The sequence below is a fragment of the Salmo salar genome, chromosome 05, assembly GCF_965601325.2.
Source record: "Salmo salar chromosome 05, fSalSal1, whole genome shotgun sequence".
NCBI classification, from domain to species: Eukaryota; Metazoa; Chordata; class Actinopteri; order Salmoniformes; family Salmonidae; genus Salmo; species Salmo salar.
In genome coordinates, this window is record NC_138295.1 from 62,936,779 (window position 1) to 62,961,719 (window position 24,941).

At 43.7% G+C, this 24,941-nt stretch overlaps 1 protein-coding gene across 1 annotated transcript; it reads left to right on the forward strand.

The window, feature by feature from the left end:
* Window positions 1-403: 403 nt before the first annotated feature.
* Window positions 404-24,941, forward strand: LOC106605453 (immunoglobulin superfamily DCC subclass member 3). Its single transcript, XM_014201133.3, has 14 exons — window positions 404-714; window positions 9,653-9,958; window positions 10,679-10,823; window positions 10,933-11,063; window positions 11,221-11,358; window positions 11,516-11,674; window positions 16,759-16,924; window positions 17,091-17,341; window positions 17,558-17,722; window positions 18,019-18,207; window positions 18,597-18,713; window positions 20,082-20,211; window positions 20,392-20,518; window positions 20,633-24,941. The coding sequence occupies exons 1-14, from the start codon at window positions 663-665 to the stop codon at window positions 20,747-20,749; spliced, it is 2,193 nt and encodes a 730-aa protein (XP_014056608.1). The 5' UTR covers window positions 404-662; the 3' UTR covers window positions 20,750-24,941.

Here is a 24,941-nt window from a genome sequence, read left to right on the forward strand (position 1 = left end):
TATATATATATATATATATATATATATATATATATATATATATATATATATATATTTTACAGATGCTCACAATGTCATTTGGAAAGTGGTTACTGGAGTACCAGTGACATTGTCATTGCCAGCACCTCCACAAATGACAGCAATAACCACTATAACAGCATTAAAGTGTATGTATAGTGTTGTAGGTTGACAATATAATGCTGATGACCTGCATATCAAGACAACATTTGGCTTTTGGAGCTTCTTTATAGCAGGTCCCCTCAAGTGATGCTTTGGGGTGCAGAAGGGGCCACCCCTTTTGACTGGCCCCCATCCTGCCATTGGCTCGTTTACATGCCCCAGCCTCCGCTGGCCAGTTCTATTGTTGTATCAGTGTCCATTCATTGACCGGGATGTCAACGGGGACAACAATACCTTACGCATAACTAATAGCCCCAGAACCCCGCAAGGGCCCTTCTACAATAGCAAACAGGACATTCTCAAAGCAGCCTTGTACGCGTCCAGAAGCCAGCCGTTCGCTGGACTGTGGAACTGAAACTGTGGAAATGTTTTTTTGAGATTTTGTTGGGATTTTAATTTAATACATTTTAAGGAGTGAAGCTCGCTATTAAAGCGTCGCTATAATACTTAGACCTCAAACTAAAAGGGATTAATACTAAAACATGAACCAGACGAGGATTTTTCAGCTTTTTCTATTGGTGGTCATATCTTCAGGTAATGCTTTTCATATTTAAGCGGATGAGTGTTCGAGCTTTGAATAGGTAACGATAGTAAACGTCAAGTAAATGTGCTCCATGCGGAGCACACTGAATGTCTTGCTACTTGCATGTGACTTTGAAATGATTTTAGCATGCAGCCTCACTATCTCCTGTATTTGAGGTGTTCGTGAAGCCATGCGTCTTTACTGTGCACCTGCCTCTCTAGCCTATTGCAGTGCGTAAAAGCTATTTTTCCTTTCCTGTCGACTCCATCTCGTCTGTATATGTCTTCCATAAAGTCATTGGTGTCGATTAGGGGACATGTGTAGTTTGCAGCCTCTGGGATACCATGGGTGTAATTAGAGAAATCAATGGGTGCTATTAAGGCGCGCGTAAAGATGAATGGCCAAGTTGGAACCGTTAGGATATTTACAACTGTGTCTTTGGAGGGAGGCTTTTGACCTTCAACATACATGTCTATAGTGTTAATATTTTCATTATGCGTGGAAAGCAGAATGGAGAGCCTTCAAAAAATAGAAAACTTTTTGTTATTGATTCGGGTAAGGTGAAATACAAGAGCAGATACTTTTTTAAAACGTTTTTCATTCCAATTTGTTTCATTAATTGTGTGTTATCAGCACAAAAGTTGACAGATGTTTGATCAGAGATTTCAACGGTAAGATGCACCATTCAACGGTAAGATGCACCATTCAGCCGATGCGTAAAGATACTAGCCTATTCTCTCTCCTTTTACGCGCAAGTTTACTTCTCTATAAGGCAATTTGGGGACAGGAACTGACGGTGCTTTATCATGTCAGGCTTCATGTTATTAACTTTAGTCAGCTCCCACATTATTTTCTCTGATTACACCACTTAATACCAATTAATGACAATGACTATCCATGAAACAAACTTCACATAATCATCACAACAATAATCCAATACAACCTTTCAATATTAACCTTGAACATGCTAGTAAATTTGACTCATCCCCTGAACCTGATTATTGCCTCTCATGCATGTATTCCTTAATCAGGTATTGGCTGTTCAAGTCTCCATCTGATTCAAAACACTGTATCATCTTTAACCAAGATGTGCAGTTTGTAACTGTTTCCATAAGAACCATGTTTACACTTCTCATTAAAAAAAGTGTTAAACTCAGGCAAGGAACATATCTGTAAATCCAATAACTGTAGGGTGGGAAACGGCAATGTTTTGGCTACCACTTGTGCATTGAAATCTCATCAGGGATATTTGGTCAGATCAGACTCATCTACCCTTCATGGTCATGGTCAGACACAGGGCAGCCATGTGGACTGAACATTGGGGTCAAACAATGATTGATGACCTCACACCTTAATTTACATAAAGCAGACAGACCCTCTCTGTCTGCCTCCCACCCCACACCTAATTTGGGGGTATGATGGTGTGTGGGATTGGGTGTTCAGTAATCCCCCTGCAGCTGCCTTACTAGACTTCCCCTAAAACCTAGGCACACACACACACACACACACACACACACACACACACACACACACACACACACACACACACACACACACACACACACACACACACACACACACACACACACACACACAAACATTCTCCCCCAGCCTACACAGACAGTGCCTTCTGACTGGGGGTGTTAATCCCAAAGATCTACAATGAGGTAGAATCAGGGCCAAGGCGCTACTCTGCCATGAGGCTCAAAAGCTTGGCCTTAGTTCCTTCAGACATATTTGCTCTCTGTGCCATAGCCTCATAGCCTTCCCTGGAGGCCTCCCCACTTCTTCACCTCTTATGTGGCTGGTTCATATATAACAAATAAGACTGAAGTTGGTGCATAGGAACAGTGCTGCTGGCTGTTATTGCTGTGTGTATGAGGGATAAGAAAGTTCCCCACAGTTTAAAAACTGAGCTAATTACATGCATAGACCAAATAAAAAACGCAGGTATTCAACCCTTTTTGACAGCAGTTATGAATGACATATAGTTTGTAGGTATGCGTTTCAATATGTATTACATTTTATAGGACTTTAATAAACAAGACCTAAAGGCAACGCTGGCCATTTTTTTGATGCAATATTGCAGAGCAATGTTGCCAGCAATGGTTACCGCAACTTTTTCTATTGCAAAAGAGAATCGTTTTATTATCTGGGGAAATTTAATCGGCAGGGCCACCTAGTCAATAAGATTAATATTGCCAAAACAAATTGCCTGTGTATCATGGGCATGTTGAAAGAACAAATTTACACCACGAGTATCATACATTGAGAGCAAAATTCTCCCAAGGCCCTTTGAGGTGGGATGTATAGAGACTGAAAATAACATTTTGTTCACTATACAATGAAACCTTTTATAAGAGAAAGAGAAAGACACACTGAGGTTTATTAACCTCAAGAAAGAAAGTTATCAAGAAAGCGTGTAAAAGTGAATTCTGAGGACAGTTTTGGAAAAACATGTCCATCTCTATCTACCAGTTTAATTGAAACAATACCGATGCCCCTTTTACTGAATAGAAACATGGAACAACCTTCGTTCTGGAATTGTTTTCGATTAAAGATAAACCAGACTTCCTGTTATTAAAAGTGAAATCCATTCAATCAAATGCTGGTGGTCAATGAGACCTGATATTGATTTATTTTTTATTTTTTTACCCCCTTTTTTTCTCCCCAATTTCGTGGTATCCAATTGGTAGTAGTTACAGTCTTGTCTCATCGCTGCAACGCCCGTACGGATTCGGGAGAGGTGAAGGTCGAGAGCCATGCGTCCTCCGAAACACAACCCAACCAAGCCGCACTGCTTCTTGACACAATTCACATCCAACCCGGAAGCCAGCCGCACCAATGTGTCGGAGGAAACACCGTTCACCGTGTCAGCGTGCACTGCGCCCGGCCCGCCACAGGAGTCGCTAGTGCGTGACGAGACAAGACAAGGAAATTCCTTGCCGGCCAAATCCTCCTTAACCCGGACAACGCTGGGCCAATTGTGTGCCGCCCCATGGACCTCCCGGTCACGGCCGGCTGCGACAGAGCCTGGGCTCGAACCCAGAGTCTCTGGTGGCACAACCTTAGACCACTGCGCCACCTGGGAGGCTCTGATATTGACTTCTTGACAGAAGCCACTTTCACAAGCAGCAGTACAAGATGACATAGGCAATTTCTGTGTAACAATGTCAATACATTTTGGTCATCCCGATTCGGGGTTCCAATTACTTTGGCAAAATGCGCTCCACTGCATCTCTCTAACATGTTTCTGAGGAACTCAGGCCGAGGCAAAGGGAAAGCGAAGTTGGTTAGTTTATGATCTGTCTTATTTTGATTGTGCTGTTTTTACATGGCCACAGAGTGTTGAACGAAGTATAAGCCTATCCCACTTACAGCAAACTGGGGGTGAGAACAAAAGGAAAGTGATTTTCGCTTTAATACAGACTCTGGCCAAAATAAATAAAAAATATGCTTGGAGCGTATTCTAAGTAGTTAGAACAAGTGTTAAAATACTGATGAATTCATCATCACAGTGTGTGTCATTAGAATGTATTGCCATTAACTAGGCTATTAAGGGTTGTAGAATGATGAATAACAGACAAGCTAAATATGTATATCTCAAAATGTTGCATAATGGATGCTTGGTCTGTTGCCAACATTGCCCACATTCCTACAATGCCACCCCTTGTAATTGGTCCTTAAATGCCCCCTACCCTTGCTGAACGAACCCATGGGTGTGTAAGGAAGTGCTTGTAGGCGGAAGTGAATTAATTAGCGCAATGGGAAAAGGGTCTCGTGTTCACACACACACACACTAATGCCAAATTGGCTGGCAATTAATGAAGAAGTGGCTGTTTAAACAATAGGAGAGGAGCTATGCTGGGAGCAGATCTGCTGGTGCACCATCGCCAGCCATAAAGAAGAGCGTGCCATGCAGCTCGTCAAGGTTGGGGCTGGGAGAGGGGTAGAGAGGGGAGTTTAACTCCTATTAGTGGGACAATAGGCCCAGCCCTGCGACGTCAGTCCCCAAATCCACACGGCCCCCTGCCCCAGCACCCCCAATCCTCAATCCCAGCTGGGCCCAGGAATCAGTCCCCAATACTTATACAGGCCTATCTACCCCCCTCCCCTTCATCTATTATGCCTGCCTGCCTGCCTGCCTGCCTGCATGGGCCTAATTCAGTAGACATCATCTGTGCCTATCCCTCTGCTATGATGAAGAGTGAAGGAGGCTAGTGAAGGAAAAGGTGAAAGGGGAGAGGGAGAGCTGCTGGCTATAGCAATATCCACTGGTAATAAGAAATGTTTAAGCCGATACCAGAGGGTCTGCCTGTAGTACGACTTGAGCTGAAAGTACAACTAAGCCTTTAGAATTCTATGCTTATTATAGCATGGTCATTGATCTTATCCATTTCACCTAATGGAGCTTATCAACACTGTACAAATTTAGGAAAGCACATAAAGTGAAGTGCACATAAAAGACGTTCATTTTCACTATGGCATTCGTCTATTTCCAAAGCTGGCCTCTCCCCTTCATGCAGGGATTCCCAGGGTTAGGGAGAGGGGATAGTATGGGACGAGTCAATTAAGGATTCAGTGACAGACTTGCAACTGGGCTTGACTCACTCACTCAATATAGAGGACGCAACCAATGAAGGGATTTACTTGTGTTTGTCTTCTCTGCCTCGACCCTGAACCCCCTTTTCATCGTCCTGGGGGGCTTAGCCACCTTCACGCCACAGTCACAATGGAAACTGTGAAGTTCACTGCCAAGTCTGAGGCGACAATAAACAATGAAGGGACTGGGGTAGGGGGTGCTTTGGTGACCGAATGCAAGCTGTCCTCCACCCCGGCCCCCTCAGTCCCCTCAGCCAACTCTCTCATGACCTTTTAGGGTCTGGGGTCACAGACTGGGGCTGAGGGGTGGAGATTTGGGATTTTGGTGGGGTGGAGTGTGAGGGAAAGCTGGGGGATGGGGCCGGGGGTCCCTGTCCTCAGTGTTCTGGATAGCCCCCCTTCTGCTTATTATGAGCATCCAGATGGGTGGCGAATTTATCCCTAAACTTAACACTTAATCACACTCCGCGGCACAGGGGTGAATGCAGGGCTGCAGTGGTAAAGATGGGCTTTGCATTTTGTCTGTGTGGAATACGGCTGGGAATTTATAAGGCACAGCTGAGCTTGGCTGCTTTTATATGGCATACATACATGTAGATGATAAATAATGTCATCATTCGCTTTATGCCTCTGATTTCAAGTACAAATGAAGAAAAAAAACTACTACTAAAAACGAATGATTAAGGTTTCCTTACTGAGCAACCCAAAAATAATGTGCTGATTACAGCGCTCTCACCCCTCAAAGCCTCAATCAACACAATTTGACATCAGACTTAACTGCTTCCTTCATAGTCCCTTCTTACATTACACACTCTCCCTCTATCCCCAGCATGGAAGTCCCCAGATATCTCTAATCCAATATGTCCCCACAGAAGATCTGACATGCAGCTAATCCTTAGTTACCGTGACCGACATCTCACTCTCTTTACATCCCCAGCATAGCCATCCCAGGTATTCCATTATCCACTGCTACCCCTTACATCAGATGTTAAGCTTGACTGAGTGTCTCTGGGTAGTGCAAGCAGTCGTTCTGAACTACAAAGACCTGGGGCCCAAGCTTCCCAGCTGTGTCAGGCAGTGTGACTTGGGGCCTGTTCTAAGACTCCAGGCCAGAGTGACTTAAGCTTCGACCTTGTCCTGGGTCATAGTATTGAAATCCAGAATTTATATATTTTGCAAAGCAGATATGAAGGAGATTGTAAAATAAGTTTGAAGGGTTTAAGATTCCTTGTACTGCGGCTGCTTGTTTGGCATGCATCCATGATTGTGTAAATGATGGACTTTTACCCTGAATGGCCCATGCACTCATATAATATATAGTTGTTGGAAGGTGCAGGTGATTGAGAATAATTGTATGTCAGTGATTAAAAAGTGTATAACCAGAATCTAAATGTAATGATCAGGTATCTACTGGAGCGAGAAGATATCTTCATTTAGATTAAGATGCTTTAAGGATCTGTCCTGTGGATGCACAGCCACTACACAGCCAGCTACTGTGAATAGATTGTAGTTTCTGGTTAGTTGTTATTTGTTACAGAGGAAGTCAATGGAGGTGGATTAATGGGAAAAGGGGGAGGGATTAAATGGAGTAAAGGGAGGCTAATTGGACAAACAAAAAAACAACTGGAGGCAGTGGAGATTACACAGCATGTGTTGGAGCAGAGCCAAGAGTTGGAGTTTAGACTGGGTCTCCCAGAATGGGCTGATGTGGGAGAGGACTATGGCGAGGATGGGAAGACTATGGATGGATGGGGGGAAGGAGTTAGGAAAGAAAGAGCAGCTGTCTGGCGTGTTTTGGTGGGATGTTTGACGGTTGCAGAGGTTCGCTGTGGTCGGCCGTGTTGATGTTGGAGGGGGTTTGTTGTGTCTGGGTAGTGTGTATTGTTGTTCTAAAGAAGGGTCACAGGGTCAGGGGATCCAGACGTTACACGCTACAATTCCACAGCTCGCCACGTAAACATAAGAGACCGAAAATGAACTGAACCTTGTCTTCTTCTCAGCATCTCTCCTTTTTTTTATCTTGAACATCTGGGAAAGGAGGTTTGGTCTTTAGAATGGGTCAGGGGAAAGGGAGAGGGTTAAAAATCAGGGGGAACATAAGGGGTATCACCAAATGGTGCGTATAATGGGGGGACGGGCGTGTCGACAGAATTGGTGACGGGGTTCGGCGAAGTGTGAGCGATGGGGGTGGCATGGGAAAGTCACCTCCAAGTTCAAGTTAAAAAGGGGAGAGGGGGACAGGGGGTGCAGTAGAGTGGCTGGTGAGAGGGGGGCAGATGTTCTCATCCGAGTGGGCGATGACTGAAGGGGACAGAGGGGGAAAGGGGAAAGGGGGTGTGTGGGGGGGGCTATCACTAGTCATCCACCCAGACTTCATTGAAGTCATCCAAACTTGACCCCCCCCCTCTCTTCCCCACTTCTTGCATTGTTCAGGCCCTCTCTTGCTTCAATGGCTCCATGGCATTCGGCACTATTGTAAGGCAGTTTTGGGAATTAATTGTGTTTGCGTGTGGGGGAAGGAGGGGGGGCACTGTGAAAGGCAGAATAGGATGGGGGTGGAGGTGACTAACAGAGCTATCAATCAGGCTGGAGGAAAGTCAAGTGCAAGTTCACCCTTCTGAAAACTACCCAAACAGACTCCTCTGAAGACATTATCTTTGCTCCCCTCCCTCTGCGCTGTTGTTTCTCACTTTTTCAGTCCAATACCCCTTCTCTCTCTCTGTCTTTCGCCTCTCTCTCTCTCTCTCTCTCTCTCTCTCTCTCTCTCTCTCTGTCTTTCGCCTCTCTCTCTCTCTCTCTCTCTCTCTCTCTCTCTCTCTCTGTCTTTCGCCTCTCTCTCTCTCTCTCTCTCTCTCTCTCTCTCTCTCTCTCTGTCTTTCGCCTCTCTCTCTCTCTCTCTCTCTCTCTCTCTCTCACTCACACACACCCCCATCTGGAGAATGAAGCTGTCACCAGTGCACACAGTGTGTGGGGCACACCACTGAGAGAGGCAGTCCCACTTTTCACAGGGTCTCATTGTGGGGAAAGAGTTAGGGCTTCAGGCTGTCTGCTCTTGCTCAATGAAACTGGCAATTTCTCAGTGTGTGATTCCCAGCCTAGCGCTATAAACCCAGCCAAGGAGTAATCCAGCGTCCTCTTTTTCCCCTCTTAATCTCTCATTAACAACCCTGTTATTCAGCGGTAATTAAGGTGTTATTAAGAACACAAGGGCCTGGATTATGTCCAACATCTAGTTGGGCAGAGATGCACAACTTGGTTTACATAGAGCACTGGAAAAGTTTGGGCCTTTTTCCATTTTTTGACTTAACCCTTACTTGATATTTCAATATAAAGGAGCTGTAGGGCAAGATGAATAATGGAAAATACATTAAACAAGATATGAAATACCAGTAGAGAATGGGTAGTTATGGTAGATTCCTCAAGAACTCTAAGACACACTGTTTATTTCTTATAAATCAATCCACCAAGAAAGATGCTTCAATATATTTCCCCAGAACCAGATGGCCATATATTGTCGGTATTGGAAGCTCCTAAACATGCTAACTATCTAGGAGCTATATTTTACAATGGTGATCTAACACAATGTGATATGTGATTAAGGCGCTTCACGACACCAATAGTTAGGTTGTTAACAGAGAATCATTTATGAAAAAAGTCCACTTAGATCGATGACATCAGCACTTGGGTGGCTTCGTCAGCCATCTTTCAGTGTCTTCCTCCCTCCTCCTCCCCTCACCTTAACGTTGAGTGGGCATTGTAAAATGTGGTCTTCAATTCGTTCATGACTCTATAAACTGAGGAGCACCACCTCTGGCCCTTCTCTGCTTCTTGAGGTTAACATTGTAAAGGGAGATTTTCAACCTCTGGCCCTCTGAAGGCTCTGTACTGGAATCACTGATTGATTGGTGTAGTAGTGTAATAGTAGGTGATAGGTCATATTCCTGATGTCAGTTCAGCCTTAAGAATCTTTTGCGTGTGTGTGTGTGTGTGTGTGTGTGTGTGTGTGTGTGTGTGTGTGTGTGTGTGTGTGTGTGTGTGTGTGTGTGTGTGTGTGTGTGTGTGTGTGTGTGTGTGTGTGTGTGTGTGTGTGTGTCATCATTATTATCATTTTCATTTTCATCGTTGTCATTTTTCAACAGCCCTCTTACTTCCATCATTGTCCTCTTCTTCATCATCAACTCTACCACCACCACCATCATCATCATCAGTGGCTCCATTCTGTCCTGAGGATCTCCCTTTTCATCTTCATCAGCCCTCTTACCTCCATCATCATCATCCTTATCATCATCTGAATGGAGGAGAACTTCAGCAGTACCTGACCTCCCATGCTCCTCTTCTCTCACCCAGTGTTGGGCGGAGCCTCTGAGCTGGCCTTCCTGAAGGAGCCCAATGATGTCATCGCCGTGCGTGATCGGCCCCTGATGCTGGACTGCCAGGTGGAAGGGGAGGGGCCTATCTCTGTGACGTGGCGGCGCAACGGAGTGCCCGTTCCCACCGGGCCGAAGGCTAGCGTGTTGGCCAACGGAACTCTCCTGATCAAAAGCTTCCAGAAGAGGAAAGAGAGCAATGAGACGGACGCTGGGGAGTATGACTGTGCTGCCCAGAACCACTATGGCATGTTGATCAGCCGCAAGGCCAGGGTTCAGCTGGCATGTAAGTTAAACACACCACAGACACCCACAGGCACATATACATATTGGAGTGCTCACACTCACATTAGGAGTCATACATAAGACAGATGATACACATACTGTATACTGTAAGAGTCATGTGTGACACATTACATGGCATGCAGAAGTTGTATGTAAACTCTTTGAAATGGCTAGCAAGCCATTGAAGTGAACATAGCATCTCACATAAACCGTCTCCCATGCTGGTCAAGACATTCTTTATGTGTGTTCATTCATTTGATACTGCACATTGTGCCTTTAAATCATACCTGACTGCTTTAATCCTTCCTTCCCACCCCTTCCTCCATTATCTGACCAGCTCCCCAGTTGGGACTGAACATTAATAACCACAGCACCTCCCCCCACTCTAAACACCCCACTGAGTGGACAACCTTTCATTCACTCACTCCCCTGACCCCTCCCTCTGGCCAAATAAAACCAGAAGTGGGCAGTTGGGGGTTGGGAGGTGCAGGGAATTTTGGGTAAACCAGCAGAATTATGGCTATTGGAAGGATTGGTGATGCTCCCCTCAGGGAAAGGGGTTACCATGGTGATTCACTTTCATTTAAGAAAAACGCAGTTGCTCTAAGCCTATCAGAAAGACCTGTCTCCAGGGACTTTGTTGTTTTTTGGGTTCTAGGACATTGAAAACCGTCTTGGAGATGTCTATTCAAAATCTTGATCTATTTTCTCTCACACACAGCTCTCCCTAAGTTCCACATACACCCAGAGTCCAAGTCGGTGGATGAGGGTGGCGTTGCCAGACTGACCTGCCAGGTGAATGGCATCCCAGAGGCCAGCATCTCCTGGGAGAAAAACAGAACTGCTGTGAATACTGATGATAACAGGTAAAACGCATGGGTACGCACACACACACATACACACACACACATACACACACACACATACACACACACACAACACACACACACTATAATTCTCCTTTCCTGTATTCAGGTACACCATCCTGCCCACAGGGATCCTGCAGATAACCGGTGTAAAGCGGGCTGACAGTGGTGTGTATCGCTGCGTAGCCACCAACATCGCTAACACTCGCTACAGCCACGAGGCCCAGCTCACTGTCACTGGTAAGAGAAGCTGTCCTCTCTGAGTCTGTATGTGTCAGTGATCAGATCTGCTAATAACAAATATGCCTATCTGTTTGTGTATTTACTGATATCTGTATTTTTTACTTTGTCACCATTTCCTGTCTCTCTCTCGCTCTCTCTCTCTTTGTCTCTACAGTGACAGCTCCACGGATCTACAAGGAGCCAGTAATTCTGTCGGGTCCTCAGAACCTGACCATCACTGTGCACCAGACCGCCATCTTGGAGTGCATCGCCACTGGCAACCCTCGACCCATCGTGTCCTGGAGTCGGCTGGGTAGGGCTCTGCCCCCTTTCACTCTATTATTGACTGAATGCTGCCTTAATATTGTTGAGTAGTTCTGTGCTAAATAGATCATCCATGTTTGCTACAGATGAGACCTTCAGCACTCTAATTCTCCCCCCTTTCTCTTTATCTCTCTCTTCTCCTCCAGACGGGCGCTCCATTGGGGTGGAGGGTATCCAGGTGCTGGGTACGGGGAACCTGATGATCTCAGATGCCAACCTGCAACACTCTGGGGTGTACGTGTGCTCTGCCAACCGCCCTGGCACCAGGATGAGGCGTACCGCGCTGGGCAGACTGGTGGTGCAGGGTGAGTCGTGGTACCCATCAGTCTCACACCAAACACACTAGTAATAACCCTCAAACCCCAAATACACACAATGCAATATTGGTTTTGTTGATACAGCACTTTTCAGATCCCCCACCCACCATTACCAGCCTCCAGGAAACCAGTCAACCATCACCTCAATAGACCGGTGCCTCCCAGGCCTATGCTGAATGCCCCCCTAGCCCATACCCAGAAAACACTCCTGTAGATCTGAAATGAGTGGATAGGTAGAAAAAACATGTCAGACATTCCACCCAGCCAATCAAGAGACAAGGTGAAGCTATTTGCATCTTTTTGAAACCTATGTGGTCTTTCCAGATCTACAGAAGAGCCTGGGGGAGTCGGGTCTGGGGGTCCATTTGGAAATTCATCTCAAGTCTCCCTCAGGGGAGCACCTGACTCTCCCAGGGCTCTGTTTTGGGGGGTAGAGATAGAGGGGTGTGGGGGAGGGATGGGGAGATGGAGGGAAAGAGGTAATAAGCAGGATGGAGGATGGTGGGGATGCTGGGGTTATTTTAGGAAGGTCAGACTATATTAACCTTTGGTAGATTTGACCATGACCTTAAGGGTGAACTGACATCCCCCAACTCTTCTGGTCACCTTTGACCTCCTGGCACGGGGCCTTAGTGTTCTGCTGTTGGCCAACATGTTCTATTGGCATTGGGCTCCAGCTGGACAAAGATGAAGGAGGAGATAGCGTTTATTGCTGAAATGACCCTCCCTCTACTTCAACGAGGCGTTATATACCTACCTCTTTACTCTACCTATTTTAGCTCATAATACCTTGTTTTATACTATAGCATCTTAATGGTGGTTCATCCCACGGATTCAACTCACAATTATGCTGACATAAATATAAACTCAGATTAACACTCAAACACAAACACACTCAAATTTCAGTTTCAGAGGGAGTGTGTGTAATGTGTTCATAGTTGGAGTGTTTAGTCAGGTGATACTTTCCTGTACATCAGTAATACACTGCCAAATGGCACGATAGTACACACATTTGTAAATGTATACTGGTAGCTGGTGTTAGTGGCTGAGTCTGTCTGCTTGTCCTCGCCACCCAACTCAATCAATCAATATCTGCTTTCTGTGTCTTTCAAAATCAGGATCTGGCATAGCACCCTTATCGGGCTTGGTGAATATATTCATTAATTTATTGATTGATGTCGGAAAAGGCACAAAGAGCATAACTTGATTTGAAAACAAAGAGGTCAAACCATCAAATAGTTTGGAGGAGTACAATTGCAGTCAGCGTTCATATACAGATATGAATCGGTTTAGTTTCCCTTGCTTTTTTTTTGACTCAGGCTATACCCAAATCTAACATCAATAATACATACCATATTAATTCTAGTTAACTCAATCCCTTGATATCTCATGTCAAATACCATCTGCCTCAATGTGACTGAACATCTCCTAAATTCACTGATTCTACTTGAACCTGACCAGCCTTTACCTTCTGCAGACCTTTTCGGTCTTATGAAGTCTGGGCTGGCTTTGCATATTATGGGATGCCCTTTCAGACCTCATCTCCCTGGTTGCGTCTGCCTCCTGCCCCCCTCCCCAAACTAATTTGGGGTGCTGGCTGCTGGGGGTCATAAATTGGCTGCACCAGGGGACCACCTGACCAGGACAGATGCAGGCCACAGTCAGACAATGGCTGCATAGCCACCATCTGTGGGGAAGAGACAGAGAGAGAGAAAGATGCATGGAGAAATATAGAAATAGTGGGACGTGTACACGGGAAACAAAGGCACACAGAAATGGAGTATTGCAGTATACTGTACACACTCATAGACAGCAAGGAGAGATATACTGTACAAGGAAGCAGAGAGAGGTAGAGTAAAGGATGATTAAAATAATAAATTAGAAAACAGACAGTGATAAAAAAATTATAAAATATTAATAAAAAAATCGCAAGGGGAAAATCAAGTCTGAAATATTAAAGTGGAACTTACAACCAAGCCTTTTAAGAAGCCTTTTTAACCTCAAATACACTACAAGTGCATTGCAGGAAAAATTTTCTGCAACAGGATGATCAAACTAAGATCCTACATCTGTAGGTTGACAGAGCGAAAAAGAGAGATATAAGGGAGAACAGATACAGATGAAATTGTAAAACAGAGAACTGAAAAAAGATAACAAGATATAGAAACAGAATAAAACAGACAGTGCTAGCAAAGCCCAAGTGCAGGAGGAGGGGCAGCAGAGTAATCGTGCCAGAGTGAGGGATCACCTCTGACCTCCCACCCCTGACCCTCTCCTTGCAGGCCCTAAGGAAATTATGCGTGAGATGGTTGTGGGTGGGATTTGAGTTTTGGTGGTAGGGGGTGGGGCTATGATGGGGGTTTTGGTGCTATAGGCCATTGATTGGCAGGTCTTGATAGAGCAGCGAGACGGTCCCCGCTCCACCTCCCTGGCCTGTGGGGACACTTGTCTTTGTCACAGCTGCAGGCGACAGACACAGGCAAGGCCAAGTTCAGGGGACAGAGGCCACCGAGTGCCAGACAGACACACAGAAGGGCTCAGGACACAAAGCGACATGACAGCCATTGTGTGTTTGCAAAACAGCTTATTCTAAGGGACGTCTATGTGTAGGCCTACAGGCCATTCCCATGGCTTCTGGTTAGCATCCTCATGCATAGGGAAAGCTGAGAGTTACTTTTCATTCACACCTTCTGAATATGTGCATAATATTCCAGGGAAGTTAGGACAATTCCCAATTGCCATGTGGTGTTTGATTGGGACCTATGTGTCGTGAACTTTGTCATGATGGAAGTTGTGTTCGATTGCTCTGATGACACTGCAATCAGGTTTACAGAGAGGGAAGCACATTCAGTATATTTCTGGATAGTTCAGTATATTTCGGTATAGTTCAGATTGGTTTTCAACTGTTTCACATCATTTTTCAATCTATGACCGTGATTGGTTTTCATAATTGAGGACCTAAATGTGTGTGTGACCAGGATGCTGAAGTCTGCTGTATTCAATAAGAGTCACAGCAACGTACAGGAACACAGAAAACTCTAGATAGTCCAGCCACACCTTTGGTAGGCAAACACCTAGACGAAGGGACAGACAGACCCAAAGAAAAGCATTCACTGCAGGTTTCTCCTCTAGTTCACTGAAACAAAAGGAACCACTAACCCTCATTGAAATAACAGGGCTTGAATGCATCTCTACTCTAAATAAATGGCCCCACCCAAGTGTGAAGTGCACTCTAGCACAGGAGAGAGGGATGCTAGAGGGTAGATTCATTACCCGTCCTTCCCCCAAATGCAGTAGTATGGAGCAGCCTCCATTCACTCTCACAATGGGAGCCATCTTTTTTGCTCTCAAATGAGCAAACCAGCAAACCTGCACCCTAACCACAGTCTCCCTCCTCCACCTCTTCTCTACCCCCTCGGTCCCTTTTGCAGAGGGGCAGGCTGGGACAGCTGGGGAGCTCTCTCTGCAAACAGAATGACAATGACAATGACCCTGACTGCCATTCTGTCACCAGGCTCTCACACACATCCACCATTGATTGAGTGGTTTACTCTAACTCAATTTCAGCTCTCCACACTGCTGAAGCTGAAGTGAAATACACACTTAATAAACACTTTTTCTAGACAGTTTGGAGTACTCCTGTCAGTCTAGGCATAAGGAATTGGACAGTTCGTTGCTGGTGGATATGTCTAGAGGGCCATATATGGCAGCTTACTGTTTCAACTTTCCTTAAACCAATATTTAGCCCTATGCTTTGCTCTCAGGTGGATTTCTGTTCGGGAGACTAAACATGTTCCTGTGGTAATATAAAAATGTTTAGCACAATTTGTTGTCATATCCAAGTTCTGCTACCCTGGGAAAAGGAACAGATAATGATCTCCACAATATCCTCAAATCTCCACAAGATTAAACCAAGTATTTCTGTTTATCTTTTCGGTACACAAGCTTTAGAGGCCCAGCTTGCGTGTCATCTTTTATTTTCCTGTCCCTTGTTAATGCAAAGAGATTGAGGCCCAGCGCCCTGGTTAGAAATAAAATCCATCCCTGCCATTGATTGATGGCCGCCCCAACCCCCCGTGCCCCCAGCCCCTTCACCCCTACACCCCCCGCCCCACCTCCCTCTCCTCTTGGTCCGCTTTTCCCAGAGTCCTGACAATGGATTTGTGAGCAGGCTAATTTTTACGAGGGGGGTGGGGGAAGTAGTAGATCAATGAGATGCGTGTGGAGGGGGGCGAAGCCTCAGGTTTTTGCACACAGACATTATGCCATTGTGGCAGAGAGACTGCTTCTGTGCCCCCCACTGTCTCCCTCTCCACTCGGGTGTCACGAGAGGGACGGACAGGGGTGCCGCTTTAATTTGGGGACGAGATGCTGCTGTCATGGATAATGAACTTGATTTTGGACTCCTTGTTTTGGCATATGCTCAATTGGAGTCCGAGTCTGGACCTTAATGTTCTTATCTTGTTGGAGATGTGGTGGCTCTTCTTGTTTGTGGATTATTTGGGGATTTGGATTCAGAGGCAAACACTCATCCTGACCACATAAAACACAGAACAGAATGACATTTCATCCTTTTCAAGTTCTTTGAGTAACATTCGACACCTAAACTATATTAACTTGAGCACAAAAAGGGTATGTAAAATATTGAGTAAACCCTAGAATTTAAATTAAGATTGTATCTCTCGTACAATTATCCCAAACATAATTTTGGCAAGTTTATCTTAGTCTCATTTTAGCCTCACAGCCAGAATGGTCAGAATAATATCAAGTCCTATGCTGCCCTCTACTGTGCTTTATAGTAACTGCAAGACATAGGCAACACTGCACAGTCAAAGCAGCCACTGAGCCCCATAATAGCAAGCAGTATCTCATCCCCTATCCATCTCCCTCCGCATCCCCCTCTCATTTAAATGAAATTGAAATAAACTACATAATGTAGATATTGCCAAGCAGACTTTGAGACAATAGAAGGGACAATAGAAGGGAACATTTCATCACATGCATTAATTACATAGCACATAGCGAAATAGGAGAAGCTCACTCTCTTTCCTTTTCTTTCTCTCTATTCCCAGCTCCTCCTGAGTTTTTGCAGTGGCCGCAGTCTGTCTCCAGACCAGCAGGGAGCAGTGCAGTGTTTACGTGTATGGCCCAGGGAGTTCCTGAACCTCACCTCATCTGGCTGAAGAACGGCAAAATCCTGACGCCTGGTGACAACGTCAAACTCACCAACAATAACAGGTACAGTAGTTAGTATGCTTTTACTCATCTAGATTTACTTTTAGATCTGCAAATATAAGATTCAAATGAAACATTATGTAATGTTATTAATACATTCATTACACCATCATTATTAGTCACTACAACTCTTAACAATATCCCCCCCCCCCCCCCCCCCCCTCTACAGTACACTGGCGGTAACGCGCATCACCACGGAAGACGAGGCCATCTACCAGTGTATTGCTGAGAACAGCGCTGGCACCAACCAGGCCAGTGCCCGCCTGGCCCTCACCCAGTCCACGGAGTTGCCCGAGGCCCCCCAAGACCTGACTGCCACGGCCCTGTCCCCCACCGCCCTACAGCTCACCTGGGTCCAGCCCGCTCCAGAGGTCACCGACGGCATAATCGGATATGTGCTGCACATCCGCATGTTGGGCGGTAAGGAGGCTGTTATAATATAATACAACTTCAATGTCCAAAGTGAATATTATATTTTTTCTGTTTTATGTAATTCATATGAAGAATTGAAGATACTTTTTTGCTGACACTTATGCATCTAGTACTCTAGTAGTACACAGACTGCCTCTTTTTAATACCTTCCTGTCGTAAGATGCAAAGATGATGACCTCACTTCCTGTTTCCTGTCCCTTCCAGAGCCAGACAGCAGAGAGCTGCAGGAGGCTGTCAGTAAGACCACCTTCCAGCATGAGTTCACCACCCTGGAGCCTGCCACCACCTACTCCATCTACCTCAAGGCTTACTCCCCTCTGGGAGCCAGCCAGCAGTCCAGCACTGTGGTGGCTACAACACTAGGGGGCGGTACGTCATTTAGACATCATGAAATGAGAGGAGATAAGCAGTTGCATATCAGAGTGCCTAATTTCTCATGTTTTTCTATCGCACATATATTTTTATTTGTCCAACTCTTGAATTTTTCTCACTTTTCTATCTTTTCCTATTTCTGTAAAATCTCCTTGTTTCAGTTTTTCACATTTTGTTTGTTTATTCGAAGCCTCACCCATCTCTTTCCCTTTTCTCTGTCTTCTCATATTTGGAATTCAATTTGTATGTTAATCCACTCATCCTCTGTGTCCCTCCCCTCTTTCCCCTCACAGTACCCAGTTCTCCCAGTTTCTTCACCAAGGTGCTGAACAAGACGGCCATGCAGGTGTTCTGGGAGCTGCCCAGTAAGTCGGGCAAGGTAGAGGGCTTCAAGCTGTCCTACCGCGAGGTCCCCCAGCCCAACTTCCAGGGGCAGGAAGCGTTTCCCGGTCACATCAACACCCACACCATCTCCCATCTAGGTCAGTGATGAGGCAGCGTAGCCTAGTGGTTAGAGCGTTAGACTAGTAACCGCAAGGCTGCAAGTTTGAATCCCCGAGCTGACAAGATACAAATCTGTCGTTCTGCCCCCGAACAAGGCAGTTAACCCACTGTTCCTAGGCTGTCATTGAAAATAAGAATTTGTTCTTAACTGACTTGCCTAGTAAAAAAGAAAAAAAAGAGGCAGAATACTACTAACCACTGTCACTGCAGGGTCTCAGATTGCAATGACTCACACAAAGCAGACATTTTCACAATGCAGAGTGCCAGTACTGGTACCAAAAGGACCTTTGAAATGGAACGAATGTAACTGTGTATTAGGGTGTTGCTTTCTATGGTTGATTTTCCTCACTGGCCATCTCTGTTTCAGAACCCGCTGCTGTGTATGAGATCCAACTGGTGGCCTACAACGGCAATGGGGACGGTACTGCCAACAAGCGTCTGGTTTCACTGGCTGAGAGTGGTACCAGCGCCAAGACCAGCACCGGTGAGACACAAACACTGAGCTTTAAGCTCATTTAGGATCAATACTGTATGTGTAACTGTCAGTGTAAAATGGTATTTTCTAACATACTCACCAGGTGGCAATGTGGAGCAATGATGCTGTTAGTCTGTATGTGTCAGGGGTACATTTTTATTTTGATCATTTATCCAGAGCATCTTACAGGAGCAATTAGGGTTCAGTGCTTTGCTCGAGGGCACATTGACAGATTTTTCACCTAGTTGGCTCAGGGATTTGAACCAGCGACCTTTCAGTTACTGGCCCAACACTCTTAACCGCATGGCTACCTGGGTTGCAAAGGGAGGATATATTACTGGAAACTTTCAAAGTTTACCAGTTACCTACAAGAATTTTGGTAACTTTCAAGAATTGTATGTCATTTATAAAAAGACATCCAGTGGCCCTATTGGATACTTTAGATTATCACAGATGTCTGTAGTTATCGGTGGCCCTCTCTCTGGCAATATCACATGTAAAATAATTAAGTAAGGTGATTTAAAAAGAAAACAATTGAATGACAAAGCTGTAAAACATTATCCTAAATATAAACCATCAACTAGTGAATACCATTAGTGTTTAATATGAAATATCCTTTATATATTTTTTTACACACTTCTATTTATTTTACTATTTCAATATGTATTTGCTGTCCATGTGTTGGCGTCAGACTGGTGGCAGATGTGAAAAAAGTCATTGTTGGAAGAGTTGCAGAGTTAATTCAAAATAATGCCATTGCTGATTAGATGCTTTTTTCATTCATTCAGCTATTTTCTGTTGAACCATATAGTCTATCTACTAGGAACTCATGGACAATATGGACACAGATATAGTAAATGAATACTATACATTCATATATATTTTTGTAAGCTATTCAAGTATACAGTAAATTACCAAAGTTACCATAGATTGCCACATATTTTCTGTTAATTACCAAATTGACATTGGTAAATTACGAGTAGCTTTGCAACCCTAGTCAGAGGATATATGTAAAAACATATACACATCCTGGATAAGTGCGTCAGCTATATTATGAAAAGGTAAATGTAATGTAAACCTCTAGTTAATCTTTCAGATCACAGAAAGAACATCTCAGTGTGTGTCTGCACAGATGTTTGTCAAGTACACAAGAACAGGGAATGTGTTTTTTGTGTACTTTTGTTTTCAACTCTTTCTGGGTGTAATTAGTGCACAATATTTGCCTCATTATATTACAATTAAAGCAGATCGCTGTATTGACACCACAGATGGTGTGAGTCGTGGCACTTATGCGTGTCTGTGCGAGCATTTGTGAGTGTGTGTATCCCTCTATTGCTTTTCCACTAACAAAACCCATTTTTGTTCGTGTTTGTCCAGGTGGGCAGAGCCCATGTAACTGCAAGATGGATGACGAGGGGTCCATGACTGGCATTGTGGTGGGAATCCACACTGGCATGGCATGCATCCTCTTCTGTGTTCTGTTCCTCATGTTTGGCTACCGCCGCAGGTAAGGAAGCACTTTTTGGTCAAATGTAATATGGTAGCAGAATAAGTTTTGAATATGGTTTTAGTGCAATAACTTTGGATTTTAATGTGTCCATTGCTTTATTTATTATTGCCTGGATATTGAGTCACTTTGACTCGAGGACACGGGTCTCATTCCATGTTTGAATGCTTCTCTCCCCAGCTTCTTCTGCAGGAAAAGGACCCAAGATGGCTGGTCAGGGCCCCGAGGAGGAGACAGGAACCAGCGGGCTAGCCTACCAAAAGAGGGGGTGATCCGCATGCCCGAGGTCATTGAATTAGTGCCTCAGGTAAGGCGCTGTAATATGCACAATTCTACATCATACACACTCACAGTTCTAGCTTTCTGTGTCCTATGGAGCGGTTAGTATAATAATAACCATCCTTCTCTTTTCTGCCTGTAGAGATGTGACTCTATCACTGCTCCAGTGATGGTTGTTAAGGGTCAAGCCCCCCCAGCGCAATGCCAAGTCCTCATCGAGCAGCCCCCACCATGCCAGCCTGGCACAGGCACCGGCTAAAGCACCCAAACACCACTCCACTTACCTCCCCCAACCCCAGTCCCCTTAGCCTGAGAAATGAATGGCTGTTTTATGGTTCCTCCACCTCACCTGCCCACCAACGCCTTAGCCATAGTCTGCCTATTGCAGCGTCCAGCCGTAGTTCTAGCAGTGAATGAGAGAGAGAGATTGAGAATGAAACTGAGAGTAAGAGATAAAGTGTTGAGGACTTCTGTTGAATGTCCAATACCACAAAGGAAAAAAGGTATTTTATAATAGCTTCAAGTAAAAACAAAGTAGTACCAATGTAGTCATGAGTAACTATTATGATTTTAACCCCATTTCTGTCTTGTCTTTTACACCAAAGCTGAAAGCCTTATTTTAACATTTTATTTTTAGTTCCATGGAAATGTATTGATAGCCATAGAGGAAATGGGCATAGACCATTTATTATTCAAAATTACTCATTAGGTAAAATGCTGCTGGCTCATCTCTGTAGATAACTGCAATAATACTATATTCCTTATATTTTCAGTGTGGTATTGGACATTGTGCATCTTCTTAAAACCAAAACCCATAAATAGCTTCATTTGATGTCATTTTAAGTTAATGGCCAATGGTGCCATTTTTAGGTTCTGATAGATATATTGAGGCCTTTTACCAGTTTGAACAGTGAACGTGGCTCTCAGATGATTAGATGTTGAGCTTGACTCAATGGATGAGATAGAAAGTCTATCAGTCTTACATTGAGGCCAGTACCAAAGTGATTTCTCTGTTCAGCTTGTGAAACAGTAGATATAGTGAATGTTTTCAGTCGATAGGTGTTCTCTGGTTAGCTCCACAAGATTGTACCTCAGGGCTACGTAACGTGGTCTGCTTTAGCCTTGCCGAACCTGTCACCGTGTTAGCCTTGAGGCGGTCCGGTGTCGAGGGATCACAGATTCAGACATTTTTGTTCAACCCCCTATCCCAAACTCTTTGTTAACTTTCTGCTCCCCCACCAAAACGTTTTACCTCCAAAGATAGCTACCTCAGCCTGACAGAACGTCAGAGCTATCAAGGTAACCATTTTGCCTGTCGTGCTGCTGGTCAAGCATACCTACCTCAACCAAAAGGGTACTTTTGTGCCCCCCTTTCCTTTTCTTTTTGGGTGCCAGTCCTGTGCCAGCTGCCACTCCTTGTGTTCAGAGGGTGGTACACTCTTTCTATTCCTTCCTGTCAAGAAAAGCAGGAGGCCTTGGATTGTGATTGAATGTCACTAGGCCCCTCTTCTACCCAGAATGTAACTGGTTGGATCTGTGGGTTTGCCAGTTCACTTATGTTGTTTGACATTGTATGATTCCTGATCGCCTATTCTCTGCAAGAATCACCTGCCAGCTTCTAACCCTGCGATTGGGACTCAACACCTTGTCCAGATCCTGAATGTCTGCCTTAATTTAAAGCGGTTCATTCAGAGTTGGGTCACTTCAGCTACTGACATGCAGTGTGGAAGCACATGGCTAGGATTCAAGTACATATTCTACCTCAGACTCAGCAGCTTCACAAATGGGTGATGGAAAGACCACCATCATTGATGATGTCAAATCAAGCTGTCTCGGAGCCCAGCTGTGGAGCACTACAAGAACAACAGACATGTCTCCTCAGTCAAACAGGGAAAGCGAGATGAATGCCTCTTTATTAAGGCATCACCTGCTGCTGCCAAACACCATCTCGTCTTGCTGGAGGAAGACATGACTCAGAAACGTGCAACAGGAAATAAAGCTGGAAGCCTGACAGAAAGAGAGCGATACAGCATTTTTTCAACTTTGAACATTGCATGAAAGTATGGACATTAAGGAATATAAAACCCAAGTTTCACCATTCTGTTATGGATGAATTTGTTGACTTTTTTGCCCTTTCCTGCAGAATTCCAAAATGTAATTAGAAATGTACATTGTTGCTGAGATGGGCATTTTCAGGAAGCTTTCTGTCACCAACTTAAGGTGATTGGTTTGCAGTGCCTCAAATACCTTTGTTGTCATGGGAACCTTCTGTTCAGCAGACCATGGTTAACTTTCTTGAGTGACTAATTTGTTTTGTATTCATATTCAATTCTTACCTCACACTTACCGCACAAATGACACTAGCTTTTACCGTAGATCGCTGTTTCAACAAAACTTTCCAAATATTCTATGAAAACCAAGTCGAACGATATCCAAAGATGTATGATTGTTACGGTTTTCAGTCTTTCCTCGATTAACCTTTTCGTAAAAAACGTTGTTTTCAGTTGGGTTCCTGTTTTAAGGGGCTGCCATTAGCCAATGATGAGACAAACTAAGAAACACACAAGCAGCTTACATAAACCAAAAAAACTAATTACAAAGATAATTCAAGAAACCACCTGTAACACTGTAAAATGTTCACAGGTTGTTTTCCATGTATCACACTGGCAGACCACTTGAGGCATGGAATTCCACATATTTTCAGTTTCCAAAATTTGATATTTTCATATATTGTTACAGGAAGGATGGAGTTGAAATTGCCAAATAACTGTCCTTTGAATTCTAGAAGTACTATAACCAATACTATGACCATATTCTAACATTTTCAATAATTTCTGTTCCATTTATTAATGACCTAACCACAGGAATATCCGTGTTGTGATAGAACACCGCCTTTCCCCTTTTTATAACTACTGAATAAAATTCCAGTCAATTTGCTGGAGATACTCGGGAAAGTCTCCATCAAGCATAAGAGGATTCCATTTAAGTACATTTGTTTTCAGATCCTCCAAATTAATTGTGTTGTAACTGTTTGAATGGATGTGAAAAACTTAGCCTCACTACAAGTTTATGTCTCTGTTTTGTGTGGAGGTCCATCTTTCATTGCCAGTTTCTGAATCTAGTATTCTGTGCAGAATTGGATTAGCTACCGCCACATACCCTAACAAAGTCACATAGTGCCACTATCCTCAAGGTTTAAGATCAACTGTTTACTCCAGGTATCACTGATACCTTCCTTTTTTTTATTTTTACTGTGAATACCTTATCTACCATTTTTTTATTGGAGTATGATAAGTGTGATACCAAAAGGAAAAAATGTAAAACATTATGGTCAATATTTTATTATTTGAATAACAAGACATAAGTTGACCCAATATTTCTTTGAACAAAACAAAATATTATGAAAAAAATATGATATACTTTTCTTTTTATAGAACCTTTCTTCTTCTTTCATTTTATAAATGCTCCCTCTCAAGGCTGTCCTGCTGTGTTTGGGAAATCTTGCCAAAATGAAGACGTTCCTTTTTAAAATGTTATTATTGTTATTAATATTATAATTATTGCCATTTTTGGATTCAGTCCTTTCATTTTGATTTTCATATTGGTTGGCTCTTTTTGTTTCTGTTTTATTTGTAGTTGAATGATGTGAAAAATGTTTGCTAGAAATGTGAGAATTCTAAATAGAACGGTGTGTTGTCAGCAAAAGTGTAAAAAAATCTATTTTGACATTGAAAGAACGATACCTCAAACTGTCTTGTATTCTCCAAATGGATATTTCCTCTCTTAACTCCTTTAGCAGCAGCTCAGCAACAACCATGTTAAGTTAATTTGCAAAGATGGACACTTGCCATACTAAAGTAAGCCATATAGGAGTTTTCCTAAGCCATAATTTACACTACTGTTGTGTATTACAGTCCATACTTTGATATCAGGTTACTGAATTGTAACCTATCAACTGAGTACAGTATTTCTTGATGCCAGACGCACAACCTACCTCTTGCTAAACATTTACACATAATAGAAAACACCTGAAATGTAGAGAAGTAGTGAATGAATGCTAGAACCAATGAAAAAATAAATGCTTTAATGTTCATACTTTTCTTTTCTCTAAAAAAAATATTTTGTGTGTTTCATAAGAACCCCCCCCCCCCCCCAAAGCTTTAAACTGCTTTTAAACTAATTACAGACCAGATGAAAGAGAGGAAGACGTGTATGTGTACCATTATAGCATAACTAGAGACGAAACATTTTTTTTACTGTTGTTTGGTTATTAATTGAATTGAACTAACTCAGATTAAGATCACATTGTAGTTGTTTTTGTCCCGGACCTTTAAACCATATGTCTCTGGTTGATATTACTGTTTGAATATGTCAACTGTTTCTTTATGTTTCTCCTTCTTTCAAATGAAATGGCACCTGTAAACCAAATAAAACTAACATCTTTATGTAGA